General features: G+C 46.5%; 1 protein-coding gene across 9 annotated transcripts in view; it reads left to right on the forward strand.

The window, feature by feature from the left end:
- The window catches only part of DNAH12 (dynein axonemal heavy chain 12), a 277,218-nt gene that overhangs the window by 39,979 nt on the left and 216,620 nt on the right, over positions 1-20,619 (forward strand). For 8 of the 9 annotated variants that reach the window (XM_053291166.1, XM_053291165.1, XM_053291159.1 and 5 more), the window contains 3 exons: positions 9,950-10,106; positions 10,253-10,344; positions 13,006-13,184. In XM_053291166.1, coding sequence (XP_053147141.1) covers positions 9,950-10,106; positions 10,253-10,344; positions 13,006-13,184 — 428 coding nt within the window. Of the gene's footprint in view, positions 1-9,949; positions 10,107-10,252; positions 10,345-13,005; positions 13,185-20,619 lie in introns of those variants that run through there. The other variant, XM_053291167.1, reaches the window with a different exon arrangement.

A 20,619-nucleotide genomic window follows, 5' to 3' on the forward strand; every position in this document is an offset into this window, starting at 1 on the left:
TGAGAACATAGTTGTATTCTTGCACAATGCCCAGACTTCAGAAGTGTGGAGACTAGTACAGGAAATAGTGCTGCTTGTGCACTGGTGTTAGAAACATGCATGTTTTAGTTGAGATGTCAGCAAGTGAGTCCAATGTTGAAGTATGTGCCATTAGTGTCCTATTCATGGTGCAATTGCAATGCAGGTGCGCTTGAGAGTATGTATGTGGAGTGTATATAAAACAGATAAAAGTAAACAAATTCTGAAATCGCTACCAGTCATCACACCTTGGACAAAAAAAGAGGCCCAAATGAAAAGATCTTACAATGGCTAGGATCCAAACTGCTGCACATGGTTCATACATTTGAGCTTCTAAAGCTCTTTCTTGTAGGGTTGTGCGTTTTGTATTTTTTCTGTTTCGATTTCTACCAACCCCATTTTGTATTTTGTCCAAAATTAAGCCTTCAGAATCACCCCAGTTTTGTTTTGTATCCAAATTAACCCGAATCTGAATCTGAATTAATTCAGATTTAAAAATGGGTCACATGGTCAAAAGAGTGGGTGGGGGTTATAGTGCCCAATGAGTGGAAGCTACCACAAACATTTCAAAGGAATTGGGAAAACTGCTGATTTTTGGTGAATTTTTGAAGTTTGTGCATCTTTCAGATTTTCCCCATAGGGTATGATGGAAGTTTCAGGAAAAGTATAGCTTCACACGCGGGGGAGGGGTGGCCCAGAGTGGAGTGTTGTTCGTGGTAGTGCCCAGTTGGTACAAGGAAGCTACCACAATTTTTTCAGAGGAATTTGGCAAAGGGCTGATTTTTAAAGAATTAATGAAGTTACGCATCTTTCAGATTTTCCTCGTAGGGTATAATGGAGGTTTCTTCAGTCCCATAACTCCACTTGAGGGGCACTGGGGTGGCCCAGAGCAAGTGGCGGTATAGTGCACATAGGGTGCCAACCACCCACATGGGTTGCCAACCCATGAAGTACAGGGTTTTGTTGTTCTAGAGGTGTTCTGAAAGTAGATTCTCTAGTAGCATATGAGAGTGGATTCATGGATCTAGATAGTGATTCCAACGACACTCATAAAAATGGGTTCTGCGCCTGCGCAGACCAACTTTGGGTAGCCATCGTTAGCTCCTCGCAACGCCTTCAACTGCCCCTGAACAAGCGTGCAGTACCTCATATCAGCGGTTAGGCATCTCTGTCTTCAGTTTCTTTCTGACCGCCCTTGCGCTCAGACGCTTCAGAAAGTTTTCAGTTCCTCAGCATTTACTGATTGGATTCTTGGTTTTGAACTTTGGATTCGGCACTGGTTACTTCTTTGGATATCCTTACAACTTAGAGAATAAAAAATAAAAACGGACGGACTCTCTCCCTTGTGACTACGGACCGGTAAACAAATGACGGCTTCCTTAGCGTCTTTCCCCCCTTATACCTACGACAGCCCTCCACCCCCCATGAGCAAACGACCCAAGGCTATTGCCTCCTCTGTGGGAGGAGTGGGCAAGGCCAGCACTCACGAAAAGACCACCTTTAAGTGGTGCCAGGGCTGCCGGGGCAAACTGCCATCTACGGACGGACATAGTTTCTGTCTCCTCTGCCTGGGAGAAGGGCATACAGCCACAGCTTGTGAGATCTGTGCTGGTTTTTCGAAAGAAACCCTAAAAAATAGATTGGTGCGTCTTAAAGTTGCCCTGATGGAGGAAGCCCTACGCCCAGCAGCTACAAGCTCAGTTGGGGTCCCGGGAGCTGTCTCTCTTACACAGTCTAAACTCCCAGGGAAGGGGAGTGAGCCCTCGACATCGACGGCATGTTCGACATCAAAAGATGATAATGGCTCACGACAAGCGTCAACCTCGGTATTGACGGACAAACCTCCAAAGAAAAAGAAAAAGTCTCGCCATCTGAAGGCTAAGGAGGCCATTCCGTCATCGTCAGGCTTGCAGCGGACTCGCTTACGGCATCGGACGGTCTCGCTTTCTCCCGCCCCTATACCGCAGCTTTTGCCATCGCAATCCACAATACAGGGGACGTGTGCTCCTTCGGTGTCGAAGGAGCGCACCCAAGAAAGGCGCTTGGCATCGAGAAAACACAACTCTAGGCGCCAGTCATCTGCCCAGCCGTCGACATCTAGAGCAACTCAGGCCACAACACTAGACAATACATCGACATCAAGGGAGTTGGCGTCGACATCGAGAGATTCTACTGGGACTATTAGGGGCTATGCTGCAGCTGCTGCTGAGCAAGAGGGAACGCCCCTTGTGGTCGAGGTCGAGCCCCTCGGGGTCGAACGCCAATTGGAGTTGGTTGCTGTGTCGGCGACTGAGGACAGTCCCGTTAATATGCAGGAAAGAGCCTTACTGACCCTTCTTCACTCAGAAGAGACAACTCCGACCACCTCCATGTTTCAAGGGTTCTTACACCCTGGCCTGGATGTGGAGGATGATGAACCAATGGAGGATGCCCTACCTGGCGTCCCAAGAACCCCAGATATCAGGGGTTTGCTTCCTAGGGGTGGTTGGGGAGCCTCAACCCTATCACTGTCACCAGAAGATCTGACCTTGTTTAACCAATGGAAGTTGCGGAAGCAACATCTCACTAATACAGGCACTCAAGTCACGCCATTAAGAGAACCTGTTTCTGTTTCTCGTGATGCACAAACACAGCCGCAACTGGCTAGAACCATAGCCGTACAGGCTGCTTTACCTTACAGAGCAAGAACTGTGTTGGTGCAGACAGCTGTACAAACAGCTATGGAGGCTACTGTTCAAGATCGCCCTGTAGTTGCGACTGAGGGTGGGGGGGTCAGGCACCCCTGTGGTTCTTCCTCCTCCGAGGGACTACCCGCCTGCTCCAGACTCCTCTGATGATGAGAGCGATAGCGACGAATCGGATTCTGCTGGGGATGGCTCTGAACCTTCCTTACCGGACCCTTCCTTACCGGACTTACCGAAAGATGTTCCTCCTCCATTGTCGGTCTCTCTGAACGAACAGCTGAAGACATACCACCAACAGGTGGCTGAAATGGCAACAGTTCTTGGCCTTGAGCTGCGCCCAAAACCCACGGAGCTGGATGACCCGGTCTATAACTTTATGAAAAAGACTCCGGGACTACAGCCGGTTTATCTTCCCATGCTACCGGTCATTACGAATGCAGCCCAGTCGGCTTGGGACATATTGCAGACATCAACACCTACATCAAAAAAATTAGAGGCTCTGTATCGAATTCAGGAGGCGGACAATGTTTATTTGCCAAAACTTCTGTCTGAATTCTTCCGGAGAAAGGCTAGCCCTCTCCTCATACAGCTTTCCCCATAAACAATGGGTGTATTTAGCCAAGCAGGCCACGTAGTTAGTAATTTTGAAAGAGCGGCAAGAAGTTGAGTACATGCGCCTCCCTAAAACGTCTAACTTCCGCCCCTCCTTGTCTGCCGGTGTAGTATGACGTCTTCCTGACTTAGAGGTGGAAGCACAGTCTATGACTAAAGAATTAGACTGTGCTTCCACCTCTAAGTCAGGAAGACGTCATACTACACCGGCAGACAAGGAGGGGCGGAAGTTAGACGTTTTAGGGAGGCGCACGTACTCTACTTCTGTCAAAATTACTAACTACGTGGCCTGCTTGGCTAAATACACCCATTGTTTATGGGAAAAGCTGTATGAGGAGAGGGCTAGCCTTTCTCTGGAAGAATTCAGACAGAAGTTTGAGAGCACCTTTCTCCAGACCACTACTACCACGCGCCAGCAGTTGGCCAATGCAAAACACCTGGCGGAGTCTGAGTCTAGAACACTAACATCAGCCATCATGCTAAGAAGACATGCTTGGCTCTGTTCGACTTCTCTGCAACCGGACATGCGGGATCGCATAGAATCACTACCCTTTGATGGCAAGGGTCTCTTTGCAGAGACAACGGATGAGACCATGGAGCAATGGAGAAAGTCCAAAAACATGGCTAGAACCTTTATGAATCAGACCCAGAGGTACACTTCAAACAGGTACCAGCCTTATTACAAGCGGCAGCAGAACTTCCAGCGAGGAGATCGTAGAGACTTCTGGAAGTCATGGAATCGATGGAATAAGAAGGGCTATTCAAACAAGACTAGGCCTGATCAGCAGAATAAGAATAGACACAACACCCAAAATAAGCAACATTTGTGAGCTCAGCGGAATTTAGGGTCCATACCTCCTGGCAGTAACCCTGGGAAAAATCCAACTGAATCACTGACCTCGTCAACGGTCGTGAAAAGGCCCAACATTGCCTTGGACATAGCCATTAATAACAGCATAGCCAGTAATACCATCCATCTGGCAAGTCATGCCTTTGCATGGCGCAATATAACATCAGATTGTTGGGTTTTGCGCATCGTCCAGACTGGATATGCTATTGAGTTCCTTTCCCTGCCTGAGTACACGGGCATCAAGTTTACACCTGAAACTGAAATTCTGAGAGAGGAGGTCAACTCCTTGTTGGAGAAGGGTGCGATATCGCCAGTACCGTGGTCAAAGTGCCACTGGGGTTTCTACTCTAGATATTTCCAAATTCCGAAAAAGGATGGTGGCATACGCCCCATCATGGACCTCAGAGATCTCAACCAGTATGTGGATGTTAGGAAGTTCTGTATGATTACGTTGCAAGCGATCCTCCCTCTCCTTCAGGGTGAGGGTTGGATTGCAACGTTGGATTTAAAGGATGCCTACTTCCATATTGGCATACAGGTGAACCACAGGAAGTTCCTGCGTTTTACACTAGGGTCTCAGGTCTATGAATACAATGTGCTTCCCTTTGGGTTAGTGACTGCTCCGTGAGTGTTTACTAAATGTATGGCGGTGGTTATTGCCTTTTTAAGGGTTAAAGGTGTTTCTATCTTTCCCTATTTAGACGACTGGCTTCTGACAGCAAGGACGAAAGAAGATCTTCTGCGTCATGTGTCAACAGTGTTGTCCCTTCTGAAGCAGTTGGGGATACATATCAACGAGAAAAAGTCACACCTAATGCCGGCCAAGTGCCTGCCACACATCGGGGCAGTGTTGGATATGACGGTGCAGAGGGCGTTCCTGCCCGAGGAAAGATTCAATCGCATCCGCGATCTAGTCCACCAGTTTCACATGCAGCCCCTTCAACAGGCCAGAGCCATCCAGATGCTACGGGGCTTGATGGCTTCCTGCACGGCAACAGTCCTGTATGCGAAACTCCATATGCGGAAGCTACAAATGTGGTTTCTTCATCTGTTCAGCCCAAATTCGGACTCTCAAAACATGCAGCTACTGATCCCAGAGAGGGTGTTGGCATCTTTGCTTTGGTGGACAAGGGCAGGGAACATGCTGGCAGGTGTGCCCTTCTGTACCCCATCTCCTTCAATGACACGTACAACAGATGCCTCTCAGCAGGGATGGGGCGCGCACTTGGGCGGACGGCGGAGATTAGGACGCTGGAGTCGCCACAAGTGCATCCTTCAAATCAATTTCCTGGAGCTTCTAGCTGCGTACAAGGCATTGCGGGAGTTCCAAGACGTGTTACATGGCAAGACACTGCTTCTACAAATGGACAACACTACGGCAGTGGCTTATGTAAACAACCAGGGCGGTACGGTATCAATACCTCTTTGCCACCTAAGCCTTCAAGTGTGGAATTGCAATGCACCTTCAGGCCATCCATATAAAGGGCCGGGACAACGTCCTGGCGGATGCATTGAGCACGGACAAGACGCTAGGGCAGAACGGAACTCTGTGTCAACACGAGTGGGAGCTAAACCCACACCTGGTAGACGAGCTATTTCGGAAGTGGACCACTCCGTTAGTGGACCTTTTTGCTACAGCAGAAAACAAGAAGTGTGCACAATTCTGCTCAAGGATGGGACTTGGAAAAGGTTCAAAGGGAGATGCGTTCCAATTCCAATGGACGCAGAGTGTCTTTTACTTGTACCCACCATACCCACTCCTGAACAGAGTGGTGGCCAAATTGCTTCAGGACGGAACCAGGGCAATAGTCATTGCGCCTTGGTGGCCACGACAGCCGTGGTTTCCGAGACTGAAAAGTCTGATGGGTGTCCGCTACGAGAGACTACCACAGAGGCCAGATCAGATAATTCAAGCAGGGGGAGAGCAATTGCATCCGAGTCTATCCACTCTGAAGCTCACTGCATGGAGAGTAGGCTTTTGAGGCACATTCTACTAAACAACAGAAAGAAGTCAACGAGAAGGAATTATGCCGCAAAGTGGAAGAGATTCATGGCGTATGTGAAGGACAAGGGGTTTCGGCCATGGGAGGCCACTTTGCGGGAGATCCTTCTATACCTTACGTCCTTAAAGTCTCAGTGCTTGGCGAATGTTTCTATTAAAGTGCACATGGCGGCTCTCTCCTCTCACCATCAGGGATGGGATGGAAAGTCACTATTCACTCATCCTCGATCAAAAGATTTCTTGAAGGGGATTAATAATTTGTATCCCCCCTTCAGGCCTCCGATTGAGAAGTGGAGTTTGTCCCTGGTTCTGTCCGCAATGATTCAACCGCCATTTGAGCCAATGGCGACAACAACCTTGAAACTAGTAACTTTAAAGACTCTATTTTTTATTGCCATCACCTCCGCAAAGCGGGTGAGTGAGTGAGTTACAAGCTCTTTGGATAGATGAGCCTTACACTAGAATCTATCCTGAGCAGGTGGTGATGCGCTTTGACCCAGATTTCCGGCCCAAGATTGTGACTAACTTCCATGTTAGCTGTGACATTGTTCTGCCGACTTTCTTCAGAAACCCGTCATCAGAGTTGGAGCAGGCTATGCATACCTTGGATGTTAGGAGAGCTCTCCTTTTCTGCTTAAAGAGGACACATCCTTTCAGGAAGACTTGCCGCCTTTTTCTGGCGATCAAGGGCACCAACAGAGGCTCATAGCCTTCCAGACAGAAGTTGTCCGCCTGGCTAGTAGAGGCAATTGAACTGGCTTATAGTTGTCAAGGAAATACAGCTCCAAAGTCTCTCAGGGCGCACTCGACACAGGCCTACTCAACTTCGGCAGCCTATTTGGCTGGTCTCCGAATGACGGACATCTGTTCAGCTGCGTCCTGGGCTACAGATCACACCTTTGTAAAGCATTATGCCTTAGACCTACGCTCTGTGGCGGAGGCAACGTTTGACAGAGAAGTCTTGAAGAGGGTGTTACAGTAGCATGCAGCTCCCACCTCCAGGGTAGGCAGCTCATTACTCACCCATTTTTATGAGTGTCGTCGGAATCACTATCCAGATAAACAGGTTGCTCACCTGTAACAGATGATCTGGTAGTGATTTCACAACATTCATAAAACCCGCCCATCCAGCCCCGCTGCAGACTGCATACTGCGTACAACCTAGGATCGACATGGTTGGAATAGTTGTGTCGGTCATCCAGGAACTGGAGACAGAGACGCCTAACCGCTGATATGAGGTACTGCACACTCGTGCAGGGGCGGTTGAAGGCATCGTGAGGAGCTAATGATGGCTACCTGAAGTTGGTCTGCGTAGGCGCAGAACCCATTTTTCTGACTGTCGTGGAATCACTACAAGATCATCTGTTACAGGTGAGCAACCTGTTTTTTTCCATTAAAAATCACATTTTCTACCAGAGAATCTAAACTCAACACTTCAGAAACAACAAAGCCCAGTACCCCAATGGGTTAGCAATCCGGGTGTGTGTGGGGGGGTTGGCACCCTCTGTGCACTACACCACCACTCGCTTCAGGCTGTCCCAGTGCCCCCCAGGTGGAGTTATGGGGCTGCTGAAACCTCCATTATTCCCTATGGGAAAATTTTTTAAAGATGTGTAACCCTCAAAAATGCCTAAGAAATCAGCCCTTTGCCCTATTTGGAATCTGGGTGCACCACCCTTGGGGCACTGCCACCCAACCCACTGTTTTGCCCCTGAAGCTACACATAAACAAGTTGAAAGAGTGAAGAGAATGATGAACAACAACGACACAATTTTTTGGCATAGTTATTTGAGAATATTGCAGCGGGTGTGAGCCTGTCCCTGTGGCACTAGCACAGCAGCACAACCCATTTGTGAATTCAAGCAATCTTTCAATAAAAACACTCCCTCCCCATGGAACAGTGACCACAGGTCATTTGAGATAGCAAGATAGACCAATAAGCCAGCGTGGTGTAGTGGTTAGAGTGCTGGTCTAGGACCGGGGAGACCCGAGTTCAAATCCCCATTCAGCCATGATACTAGCTGGGTGACTCTGGGCCAGTCACTTCTCTCAGCCTAACCTACTTCAGAGGGTTGTTGTGAAGCAAAACTTAATGTAGTACACCCCTCTGGGCTCCTTGGAGGAACAGCGGGATATAAGATGTTAAAAAAATAAAATAAAATAAAATAAAACTGCCTTGGTACTATGGAACAGCTTCAAATGTTCATTTAACTGAAGTAGAGTGAGCTGTAGCCCAAACAAATGAGCCTACTGTTCAGAATTGTTGAGATTTATCATCACTGCATTTAAGAAAGTGCAAAACCATGGATCATGGTTGCAAGAAAGAGAGAAGCAACTAAGATTCCTAGGGATGTCAATAGATTGACAGGGGTGGTATTCCCCACCCCCCTCTTTTTGTCTCCTGTAGTCCCATGTGGATGACCTGTCCCTGCAATGGCAAAAGTTGTGAACCACTGGCTTAGACATCATGTCCCACCAAATTACATTGTGGCCTAAATTACGTTAGACTGCTCAACTTGAGCAACAAAACTTAGACACCACTATAACACATAAAAATCAGAAGAAAAATGAAATAGCTCTTCAAAAGACCCCTGAACAAGTCAAGAGATTCTTTCTAAATCTTTGGACACTAAAACCTGTTTAATTTCAGAACTTTCCTAACCAGCTTCTCGAAAAGCTTCTCCACACAATTTATACCGTGGCTTTTAGCAAGAGCTTTGGAATTGCATTGAGCTCCCAAAGATATTTGGGTATTTCTGTCTCAAAATGCTGTCTTCCAAATTCCTTTGTAAGGTCAATTTGCATTTCAATCACTCTGAATACAACACATACTTAACGAAACCATTCATGCTCAACAGCTTTTTGCATATCTTATCTTCTGCTAATCACTCAGTGCCTCAGCTGGAGTGGAGAGAGTCAGAGAAGTCAATTTGAACTGCAATGCTTTTCTGAAGAACAAAGCATTCTGTCTGAAACATGGTCATTTCGATTTGGAAACAAAATTCTCTGTTTTGTAATTCTTGATTTTGTTTTGGTTACAAAACCTCTGAAATTGACATTTTCGGGCACAAAATGTTTGTACCCGAATCGAAATGCACAAGCCTACTTTCTTGTAATAGTGGATCCCCTGAAAAGTGCCCCCGGTCAGGGGCCTTCCTTCAGAAAAGCACCTTATGAGGCACCAGGGGTTACTGCCAGGAGGAAATTTTGCCTTTCCCCATGCATGAGCAGAAGTACTTCCCACTCTCACAGAGAGGAGATTGGATCCTGTTCAATGTTTTCAAAGTGCATAATGTTTAGGGATATGTAGTCTTTGCTTCTAATCAGATGCTCTGCTCATCTGAATTTGTGGTGAATTTGTAGTTCCACTATTGATTTATTCATGGATTATCTGGAAAAGAAAGTAAAGAATGAGATAGTAAAGGCTGCATATGAAACAAGATACTTGCTAGTCAGATCCAAAGCAGACTGCAAAGAGGTAGAGAAGAATTTCATAAAAATAAGCACCATACAGCATGAGTCTATGCATGTTTATTTGGAAGTAATTCTCCAAATATGTTCAGTTGTGTTTGTTTTCAGGTTAGCATGCATGCATTTGCAGCCTAAGTAAGAAAAGTAGCATCTTACACTTTGACAGAAGGCAACATTTGTGGGATAAATCACTGTGTACTCTCTATAGTGATGATTTTTTCTTTAAGGAATCTGACACATTCGTATGCTGTTACTTGTTATTAAGTCATTACTTAAAAGACTATGGGTAACTCTTAAATGTGTTTTTAATAGAATGTCCAAACAATACATACTTGGCTTGGAGGTGGGACCACAGTTACAACTATAGACACTGAACTCCCTGAACATGTGATAACATGGGCATCGTCTGCACTAAGAAAAGCAATTAATGCGAACTTGAAAGGTCCTAAAGCACATTTTGATTCTTATGGTGAGTGATTTGAAGCTGGGCTTTGCAATATAACCTCAAGAGAGACATGTTTTGGGTGGTATAAAAATATGTTAAATAAATAAAGTAAGTAAATTAAACTAATCATATTAAGTAAAATAACGTTGATGAACTTCTGTTGCTTGCAGTTGAGAAGTATGGCTGGTTAGTAGATGGTGCTGCAGATGAACGTTTAAGACAATTTGTATCTGAGGAACATACTTTTGATGAATATACAGAGGTAATATTTATATATAAGTTACTAATAAATTCAGCTTGTATTCTGCAAGCATAGATACAAGTTCCTGCCTGTGACCAGAACTTCCTCCTCTCCAAACCAAGCTTGATTCAGTTGCATGGAAGAGCAAAAATGCTTTCACAGCTCAGCATTCTGACACAGGATGTTTGCTCTGTTCTTGAGTTCTAACTTCTGTTGTGAGATGAACTTCCTGTCCCTGAAGGTTTACCATATCAATACATTCTCTTTTTAAACTTCTGCAATAATCAGGGTATAATGGACTACATGGACCCCATGTTTCAGTTTTCTAGCTAGTTCCTTAACCATTCTGGAGTACATTTCAAGTGATCAATTTTGAGGGAGAGATGTACTGATGTATCAGGGTGTCTAGGACTATGTGCATACCTTATTTAAGATTCCCCGCTAATGAAAGCTGGACATTTGGTACATCTCTCCTCAAATGAGTGTAACATTCTGGGCTACACTTCTCTCAAACCTGATATTTAGTACATACATAGTTCACTACACCCTGATTAACAGAAACACTTGAAAATGAGAATTATACATTTCTCCCCTCAAATTAAAATGTCTTGTTTTCTGATGTTGCTGACTGACATCCAGATTAGCACTATGCTGATGCAACATTGCCAAGTTCCAGATAATATTGCACTGTTGCACAAGAAGGGGGAATGTTCAGTTACCCCCCCTTTCCTCTGAAGCTCGCTATGCATCAATAAAATATGTTCCTGAGGGTTGTGTGATCTTCAGGGACATTTTTTTTTTGTAACTCAAAGTGGGCTTCAGAGGAAAAGGGAGATCTTCAAAAATTGCCCCTTTGCGTGCTTGTGTGACAGCACAGTCTTAGTTTGGAAGTCGGCACTGTTGTGCCAGCACCATGCTAGTCTGGATATATACCATTTTTTTCTGTAGAAAAGACATCGGTTAAAATTGACATATTTAGGTAAAATCATTAACATACAAATGTTGATCAATTAATAGATCAGTCAAAGGAACATAGTGCCTTCCATTCAGATATAATTCAAAATTCCTGCAAAGTTTAGAACTTTTCCTCATTACTTTCATACATTTATATTCTTCACATTGCCTTTCTGAAACCAAATAATATAAATTTCATTATATTAGCCATATCCCATAATTTTACAAGACACATATCTATAGGTGGTGATTTTGTTTCCAGTATTCATCAGGCACAGCTTCTTAGGACTGTAAGCCTTAAATCTTAACTGATCAGTTTTATGATCAATTAATGAATGAAATTGCATTAATTTGCATATTAATAAAGATAGTCATTGTGAAGAAAATGCATACTGTTTTGTTTTTAGAATATGCATGGTCACAGCAGGCACCCTTTTAGAACAGGCTTTCTGTCCTATGCATGAGAGAAGGGAAAATGCTTCTTCTAAGAAGGTACCTGCCCCCATAGTTTTTGTCAGTTCTTGCATTAAAATATATAAACAATTCTGCTGCTCAGTCAATTAGGGGCACCTTTTTAATTTATCAACCCCAGCACAGTGTCCCTCCAGTAGCTACTGCTGGTGTCTACCTTATGTGTCTTAGAATGTGAGCCCTTTGGGTAGGGATGTGCAAATCATTTTGAGGTCAAATCAATTCAACTTGAATCTGGTCAATTTGAGTCATCCAACCTCAAAACGAATCTGCCCTGGCACCTCTGGCAAAAATAGATCTTGAAACGAATCTCCCCAGATTCTATTTGGGATTTGGGTTTCCCTTAGTCATTGCCATTTCATCATGGCCCTCTGAGCTTTTCTGTCACTCTGGTTGGTTTCTTGTAGTGTGTAATGATTGGCTGGTGATCCCCCTTGCTTCTTGGTTGGCTTGTTATCTTGCAAATCTTGTCACCTGGGTCACCCGGCCACACGGGGTCCTACTGGGCAGGCGCAGTGGCCTCCAAAATGGCCACCATGCCAGGGAATAGGCCCGGAAAGCACCAAAGATGCCCGAACCAGGCAAGTTTTAACTACCCAGGAGGCCAGCGGGGAGATGGGAACCTCCACGGACCCTCCCGCCACCTTGTAGAAGCCCCTGGAGGGGGTAAATTTAATTTTTTTTAAAAAGTTTTTTAATTGCTTGTCAAACCCCCGAATTGGGATGGGTTTCGGTTTGGGGTTGAGCTGAACTGGGGGTGGGGGGCAGGGGTTTCAGCTCAACCCCGAACCTTTGAACCAAACCAAAATTGAACCAGTTTGGTTTCAAACCCGTTTGCACACCTCTAGCAAACAGTAGGCAGCACTCATCTTACCCTGCCACCCAACCTACTTTGTTGCCTAGCATGAAAAAATCAAATTAGAATCTATTCTAATTTGAATCACATCAAATTTGAATCAAATCTACCTTGATTTGAGGGCAGCAGATTCAAGTCTGAATCAAATCAGACTGATTCGATTCAAACTTGAATCGAATAACAAAAATCATTTCATGCACATCCCTATCTTGGGACCCTTTATTTTTCTGTGCAAAGCACTTTGAGAACTTCTGTTCTGAAAAGAATATCAATATTTGTAATAGTAGTAGTAATTTTAAATAGATTAATCTAGCCAGTTGAAATTTAGTACTGTTATTCAGGTATGTACATGTTTTACATAGTGTTTTAAATTAAAATTAACAAATATAATTGTTTTGAAGTTTATAGATGAATTTCTATGTCTTTCTAAAGAAATAATGAGCTTGCCAATGTTAGCTCATTTCCCTATGGTGCGTTTAGACTGTGATGATTTGAAGCAAGGTCTGGTTGATAAAGCAAGAAGCTTTGCAAATAAATTATTGGACATAATAGTTGTAAATCACAGAGAAGAAAATGAAATGTGAGTAAATGTCTTGCTATAAATAATATCTAACTTAAGAAAGTTATCGCCACATGCATAGTGTTATTTATTTTCCCCCTTATGCTGTGTGTGTGTGTGTGTGTGTGTGTGTGTGTGTGTGTGTGTGTGGTGTGGTCTTCCGTGCATCCCCAGTACTGGGAGTGTGCCTGCACAATTGATCCATCAGGAAAATTATAAAGCTCCTCATGATGCTCTGATATCACTTGCATGCAGGCAGCTTGGCCAATGGAAAGAGATGGTTGGAACACTGACTGCTCAGTTCCCTTCTGACCATGTGCAAGCAGGTTATTGGGAACAGGGCTCTTTCAAGAGCAAAGCTGGTTTACCTGTAAAGAAATATTTTGTTTTCATGGACTCTAATTTTTTTAAAAATGTAAAAGATCTGGATAGTGATCCGTTGCATTCATAACATTGGGTTCTGCGCCTGCGCAGTGACCTCACGGACCGATTAGCTAGCTCCTCGCTCCGCCCTCAACTGCCATGCACAACGCCGTGCCGTCCTTATCTCTGGCAGTTGGGGCGTGTCTCTTTCAGTTTCTGTTTGACCGCCGTTCCGTCAACACCTTGGACTGTTAGCTCCTCGGATAGTTAATTTTTGGATAAAGACTAGGATTGGAATTGGACCACGGAAAGGATCTTGAATATTGGGCTGTGTATTGGACTGTGTACAGATTGCCCTTCAAAGAGTAAGCAAAAAAATGATCATTCCCAAGGCGAAAATGGCTGAGGCCATGGCGGCCAGGGATAAGCCCAAAACAACTTTTAAACGCTGCTCAGAGTGCAAAGCAAAGCTGTCCTCCACGGACACACATGATTCCTGCTTGTTGTGCCTAGGGGAGCAGCATAACCCGGCGAGTTGTAAAATTTGCTCATCCTTTTCGAAGCAAACTTTGAAAAACCGGGCATTAAGATTGCGTGCGGCACTTTATGATGATGCACTCCGTCCGCCGATGCCGAGACCCTCGACCTCGATGTCAGGGGTGGCTTCGATACTGACCATGATGTCAACCACGAAGTCGGGCTCGAATGCTCCTGCGGTGGACTCTGCCGCCAGGCAGTCGAAAGCCACTGTGGTAAAGGAGTTCAAGCAGCCAGAGGACATGGGGAAGAAGCGCCACCGGCATAAGCGACATACGCGCAAGTCGTCGACGGAAGAAGAACAGGAAGCTTCGCCCCCTCAAAAATGAAAGAAGAAGAATCGAGTCCATAGTCGTACTCCATCGCCATTGCTGCTCCAGTCCGATTGTGAGGGCTGGGACTCCACGGAATCGACCGCTTCGACACCGTGGGTCTCGGTGTCGAGAGAAAGTCCAGGTCTGCCAATGTCGACAGGGGTGACGATGATGGCTGCACCGCAACAACTGGATGCTGTGACGTTCTCGATGTCGGTACAAGACTCATTGGCACCTGTACAGGAACTGCTGCTGTCGATGTCGGGCTCAATGTCGACGCTGGCCTCGGTATCGAGACCGCAGCCTGTCGGGACAATGTGGGATACGGCTTCGAGAATGGTGTCGATGGAACAGAGCGTACTGATGTCGACGCCGTCCTCTGTACCGAGACCCGCTGTGGCATCGTGCTCGGTGTCGAAGGATGCCTGGACTCACGGCATGTTGGAACCGCCGGATGCGAGACCCCTTCTACAACGTCGGGGAGCGATGGAGCTCACCCCAGCGCATACCCCACTGGTCTCGCCTGCCTTGACTCCACGGCAGGAGTACAGGACGGAGGACTACCTTGATTTTGGAGAGGATGCTGCGGAGATAGGGATAGCAGAGGGTGCAAGGGCAAGAACTGACTTGCTGGCTCTCTTGGATTTGACTGATACCACGCCGACTTGGTCAACATTTCATGGCTTTTCGGGTGTGACTACTGACCAGGGTGCCAGGTTGCTGTCGGTACCAAATACGCCGACTGTCCTCCCGGTACCGAGAACCCCATCGATATCGCCGCAGTGTGTACCACTGCATTTACCCGCTCTACTGAGGCCAGTGCAGCATGTTTCAGCTGCAATGAGCCTGATGCAGGCGCAGAGGCCAACAGTGATGGATAGGGCAACCCTAACTGGGCCATCCCCGTTGTTTGTACGCCCTCCTGCGACGTGTTTCACCCACCCGGCCACCTCGCAGTCTAGCCACGTGTGTGGATTTACACACACCCCACCAGTGGTTTGTCTGGCGGACTATGGCGAGTACAAAATCTGGAAGGCACAGCAACAATCTGGGGCTTTGGTAGCCCAGGCTGCGGTACCTGCACCTGAACCTCCACCCAGGGATGCACCGGTGACTGCGCCACCGGTAAGACAGCAGCAGAAGGTGCCATTCCCACCAGTGGAGGTACCAGATTCTGGGGATGCAGATTCTTCGGATACGACAGAGTCAGATGAAGGTGACCCTTCGATCCCGGAGGAACCGCTTGAGCCAGATCTGCCGTCTGATGTGCCCCCACACACTTTTGTATCACCCACAGAGGAATTGAAGGCATACCATATTCAAATTTGTGAAATGGCAGAAGCCTTGGGGCTTGAGTTGAAACAACCAGAGTTGGACTTAAAGGACCCCGTATACAATATGATGGCGCGTGCCAAAGTGGCACACCCAGTGTCTCTACCCATGCTACCGGCGATAACAAAGGCGGCAAAAACGGCCTGGGAAGTTTTGCAGACATCTACGGCTACTTCTCGCAAGCTGGAGGGACTATATCGGGTGCAGGACGATGACAATGGCTACCTCATGAAGCACCCGGTGCCAAATTCACTAGTAATAGAGTGTGCCTCTACAAAAGGGGGACAGCGTCATTCGATGCCCAATGACAAGGAGGGCAGAAAGCTCGATGTGCTGGGCCGGAAGGTCTATGCGACGTCTAGTTTGGCAATAAAGATTGCAAATTACTCAGCATGTCTGGCGCGTTATGGACACCATATTTGGGATACGCTGTTTCAAGACTCGGCGACGATGTCGTTGGAAGAGTTTCAAGACAATTTTAAAAAGTCATATGAAAAGTCCACAGTGGTGAAAAGGCATCTACTGAGTACATTCAAGCATGCTGCTGAAACTGAATCTCAGGCAATGACTACTGCCATAACTCTGCGTTGCCATGCGTGGCTATGCTCGACAAATCTGCAGCAAGACATGCGCGAGAAGGTGGAATATCTGCCATTCGACAGCAAAGGGCTCTTTGCTGAGACTACTGATTCGACAATGCAGTCTTGGAAGCAGTCAAAATTCACGGCAAAGACATTCATGGCGGCCGTGGGTGGACAGACATCTAGGAACCGCACGTTCGGGCGGCAGCAAGGCCGGATGGCGTACAGACAAGACAAAAGGGAATACAGGAGACAGTATAAGCCTTACCAGCATAATAAGCCCTATGCCCAGTGCCAAAGAGGTCAAAAACAAGGCAAAGACCAGCAAAAGCAGTCTCTTTGATGGGACAGTCCATCCACCTCTGGAACCAACAACACCATTGAAACCAACAACACCACAGCAGAAGGAACCCAAGGCCCACGACATCGGTCTTGTGCAGGTCAGCGCATCCATCAAGCTGGCCAGCCACGCTCAAGCGTGGCACCATATAACATCAGACCAGTGGGTCTTGAAGATCATAAGGGCTGGCTATGCGATAGAGTTCAAAGCTTTGCCACCCTTTCAGGGAATAACATATACCAGACCAACCCAGGTGCTGATGGAAGAAGTACAAGTGTTGTTGGAAAAGCAAGCAATCGTACCAGTGAGGTGGATGGACAGGATGCAGGGGTTTTACTCCCGTTACTTTCAAATCCCCAAGAAGGATGGGGGGATAAGAGCCATTATGGACTTGAGAGAGCTGAATTTATATGTAGACACAAGGAAGTTCAGAATGATAACCCTGCAGAGCATCTTACACCTTCTAGTGCAGGAAGAGTGGTCCGTCACCCTGGACCTGAAGGGCGCCTATTTTCATATAGGCATTCGCGAAGAACATCGCAAATACCTGCGGTTCACCATAGGAAGTACAGCATACCAGTATGTGGTTTTGCCATTCGGCCTGTCCGCAGCGCCACGGGTATTCACCAAAGTGATGGCGGCTGTGGTGGCTTACTTAAGGACCAAGGGTATAGTAATATATCCGTATTTAGACGATTGGCTGATGGTCAGCGATGAAAGAGAAGGGTTACTTTTGCAAGTCCAGTGTGTACTAGATCTTCTGAGAGACCTGGGAATTACGGTGAACTTGAAGAAATCCAGGTTGGAGCCCAGAAGGTGGGTCGATTATATAGGTGCAGTTTTGGACATGCAGGAGAAAAGGGCATACCTGATACCAGTCCAGATACCAGCAGATCAAGGAACTTATTCACCTGTTTCAACAACAACCGGAGCAAAGGGCTGTATCAGTACAGAGGCTCCTGGGACTCATGGCTTCATGCAATACAACAGTTTGCAACACTCGGCTGCATATGCGCACACTACAGAGTTGGTATCTGAAAAGCTTCTGCCCAAACCACGACAGTCAGCACAAGTGGCTTATGCTCCCCAGTGCGGTGCTAGAATCCTTGCATTGGTGGACAATCCCGACCAACTTGCTGTCAGGGGTACCTTATCAACCGCTCACACCCGCATGCAGTGTGACAACAGATGCCTCCCTGCAGGGTTGGGGTGCGCATTGTCTACACCATCAGATACAAGGACAATGGTCGAGTCAGCAGGGGAGACAGCACATAAACTACCTGGAGCTCCTTGCTGTATTTTTAGCCCTGAAGGCATTTCAGCCGCTGCTACAAGGGAAGGTTGTGCAGATTCATCTGGACAACACCACGGCAATGGCATACCTAAACAAACAGGGAGGTACAGTCTCTCGGTCACTCTGCGTGCTGAGTCAAGACATTTGGGACTGGTGCATAGCTCGAGACATAGTTTTGATGGCAATACACATCAAGGGAGTGGACAATATACAAGCAGATGGTCTCAGCAGGTCGCTGCTGTTCAGTCAGAAACACGAATGGGAGATGAATATGATCTATCTAAGAACCTCTTCGACGAGTAGGGATGGCCAACTGTGGATCTGTTTGCGACAGCTGCAAATGCAAAGTGTCCAACGTATTGCTCTCGTGCGGGTGTAGGCGAGAGATCACAAGGGGACGCTTTTCAATACAGGTGGACCAAGAGTCTGTTTTACCTGTTTCCACCACAACCACTGATATCGAAGGTTGTTGTACAGATGCTCAGGGACGCCACGACGGGCATCCTGATAACGCCATGGTGGCCCAGACAACAGTGGTTCTCAGCGGTGCTGCGTATGTCGAGAGGGGTCTACCACAGATTTCCCAACGTGCCAGATTTGTTGACTCAGAACATCGGGGCGCTACGACATCCTCAAGTAGAGACTCTAAGACTGACAGCATGGCGCATAGGTTACTAAAAAGAATACTGCTAAATAATAGAAAAAAGTCTACGTGCCTCAATTATAATAGTAAGTGGAGGCGTTTTAAACAATATGCCAAAGAGCATGGTTTTTCCCCAAAGAGGGCAAGTGTTACTCAGGTATTGTTGTATATGACAACTCTTAAGATGACGGGCTTGGCGAACACTTCTCTGAAGGTTCACTTGTCAGCGATCTCAGCAGAACATAGGGGTTGGGACAAGGCTACGGTGTTTTCCCACCCTGAATGCAAAAAGTTCCTCAAGGGCCTGAATAATTTGTTTCCACCAATTCGACGCCCACAACAGCAGTGGGATTTAACTTTGGTGCTGCGGGCAATGACTCGAGAGCCGTTTGAACCCATGGCCGCAGCTTCTTTACGTTTACAAACCCTAAAAACTGCCTTCTTGATCGCGATCACCACGGCCGGATGGACCGGCCATTCATGCAAATTTATCCACATAAGGTCACGCTACGATTGGATCCGAGATTTCGCCCCAAGGTGACAACGGATTTCCACATCAATGCAGACGTAATTCTTCCAACGTTTTTCCAAAGCCCAGAGTCTAGTATAGAAAGGGATATGCATACTCTGGATGTGCGTAGAGCACTCTTGTACTACCTGGATGCCACAAGACGTTTGCGGCGCACTAAAAAGCTGTTTGTCCTATACAGAGGACCCTCTAAAGGAAAGCCAGTCTCACGGCAAAGATTGGCTCAGTGGATTGTGCAAGCAATTAGGTTAGCTTATACTGCTCAAGGAAAGATTCCGCCAGGGTCTGTTACTGCACATGCAACAAGGGCCTACGCGTCCTCGGCAGCGGACTTGGCAGGGGTTCCGATGCAGGATATCTGTAGAGCGGCGACCTGGTCGTCCAGCCAACCCCAAGAAGGAGAGTTTGGGCGGGGCGTACTGAAAAGGGTCCTGCCATGAATGCTACCCACCACCAGGATTACAGCTGGCTAATCACCCAATGTTATGAATGCAACGGATCACTATCTAGATAAACAGGTTGCTTACCTGTAACTGATGATCTGGAAGAGATCCGTTGTATTCATAAGACCCGCCCAGACCTCCCCACGATGAATGAGCAGGACAAGATCAAGTAGGGATGTCAAAGAGACAACTGACGGTCCACCAGAAACTGAAAGAGACATGCCCCAACTGCCGGAGATAAGGACAGCACGGCCTCGTGCATGGCAGTTGAGGGTGGAGCGAGGAGCTAGCTAATCGGTCCGTGAGGTCACTGCGCAGGCGCAGAACCCAATGTTATGAATACAACGGATCTCTTCCAGATCATCAGTTACAGGTAAGCAACCTGTTTTTATAGAGTGAAGCTCCCATTAACAGATCAGCACAATTTTGTCTGATTTTTTAAAGACGAAAATCATAAAATATAAATGTGCTGTATCTGTTTAGCTTTCTCCAAACTCACAAAAAATTGGACTGAGAGTTTGAGCAGTTTTTTACAACCTCGCTCTTCATCCTTCTTACACGCATTCCTTGACTACTACTGCTTCACCATCGGCTGGTCAATCAACATAGAACACATTCTCATCATCAACATGGATGCTGACATCAACCATGTCCATAGTCTCAGCACCAATGGCAGTACTGGCCCCTGTTTCAGAGCTACCAAAACAAATTCTTCAGAACACTTTTCAGGATTCAAGTCTATCTTGGGAGACCACAGCTCTGGCTCCAATCAGAGCTACATCCAATAACTCCTCAACATCAAAGCACAGGAAGAAATCTTTGAAGGAGAAATTGAAGAAATTTTCACATGAGCATACAGAATCTAGAAAAACATAAGAAAGAATATACAACTACAGACATCCCATTGTGGTCATTCTTCTCAATGTGTTCAACCTGGACCTTCAACATAGAAGGCCATTGCTGATCAAGTATGAATAGAGCACATGGAGGATGATGATGAGGTTCTCAACATTCCAAGAACTTCATCATTTTTGCCTTGGTGTCCTCACTCTCCAATTGCTGAAGAGGATGCCCAAGTTA

This window comes from Hemicordylus capensis, chromosome 2, assembly GCF_027244095.1.
Source record: "Hemicordylus capensis ecotype Gifberg chromosome 2, rHemCap1.1.pri, whole genome shotgun sequence".
NCBI lineage: Eukaryota > Metazoa > Chordata > Lepidosauria > Squamata > Cordylidae > Hemicordylus > Hemicordylus capensis.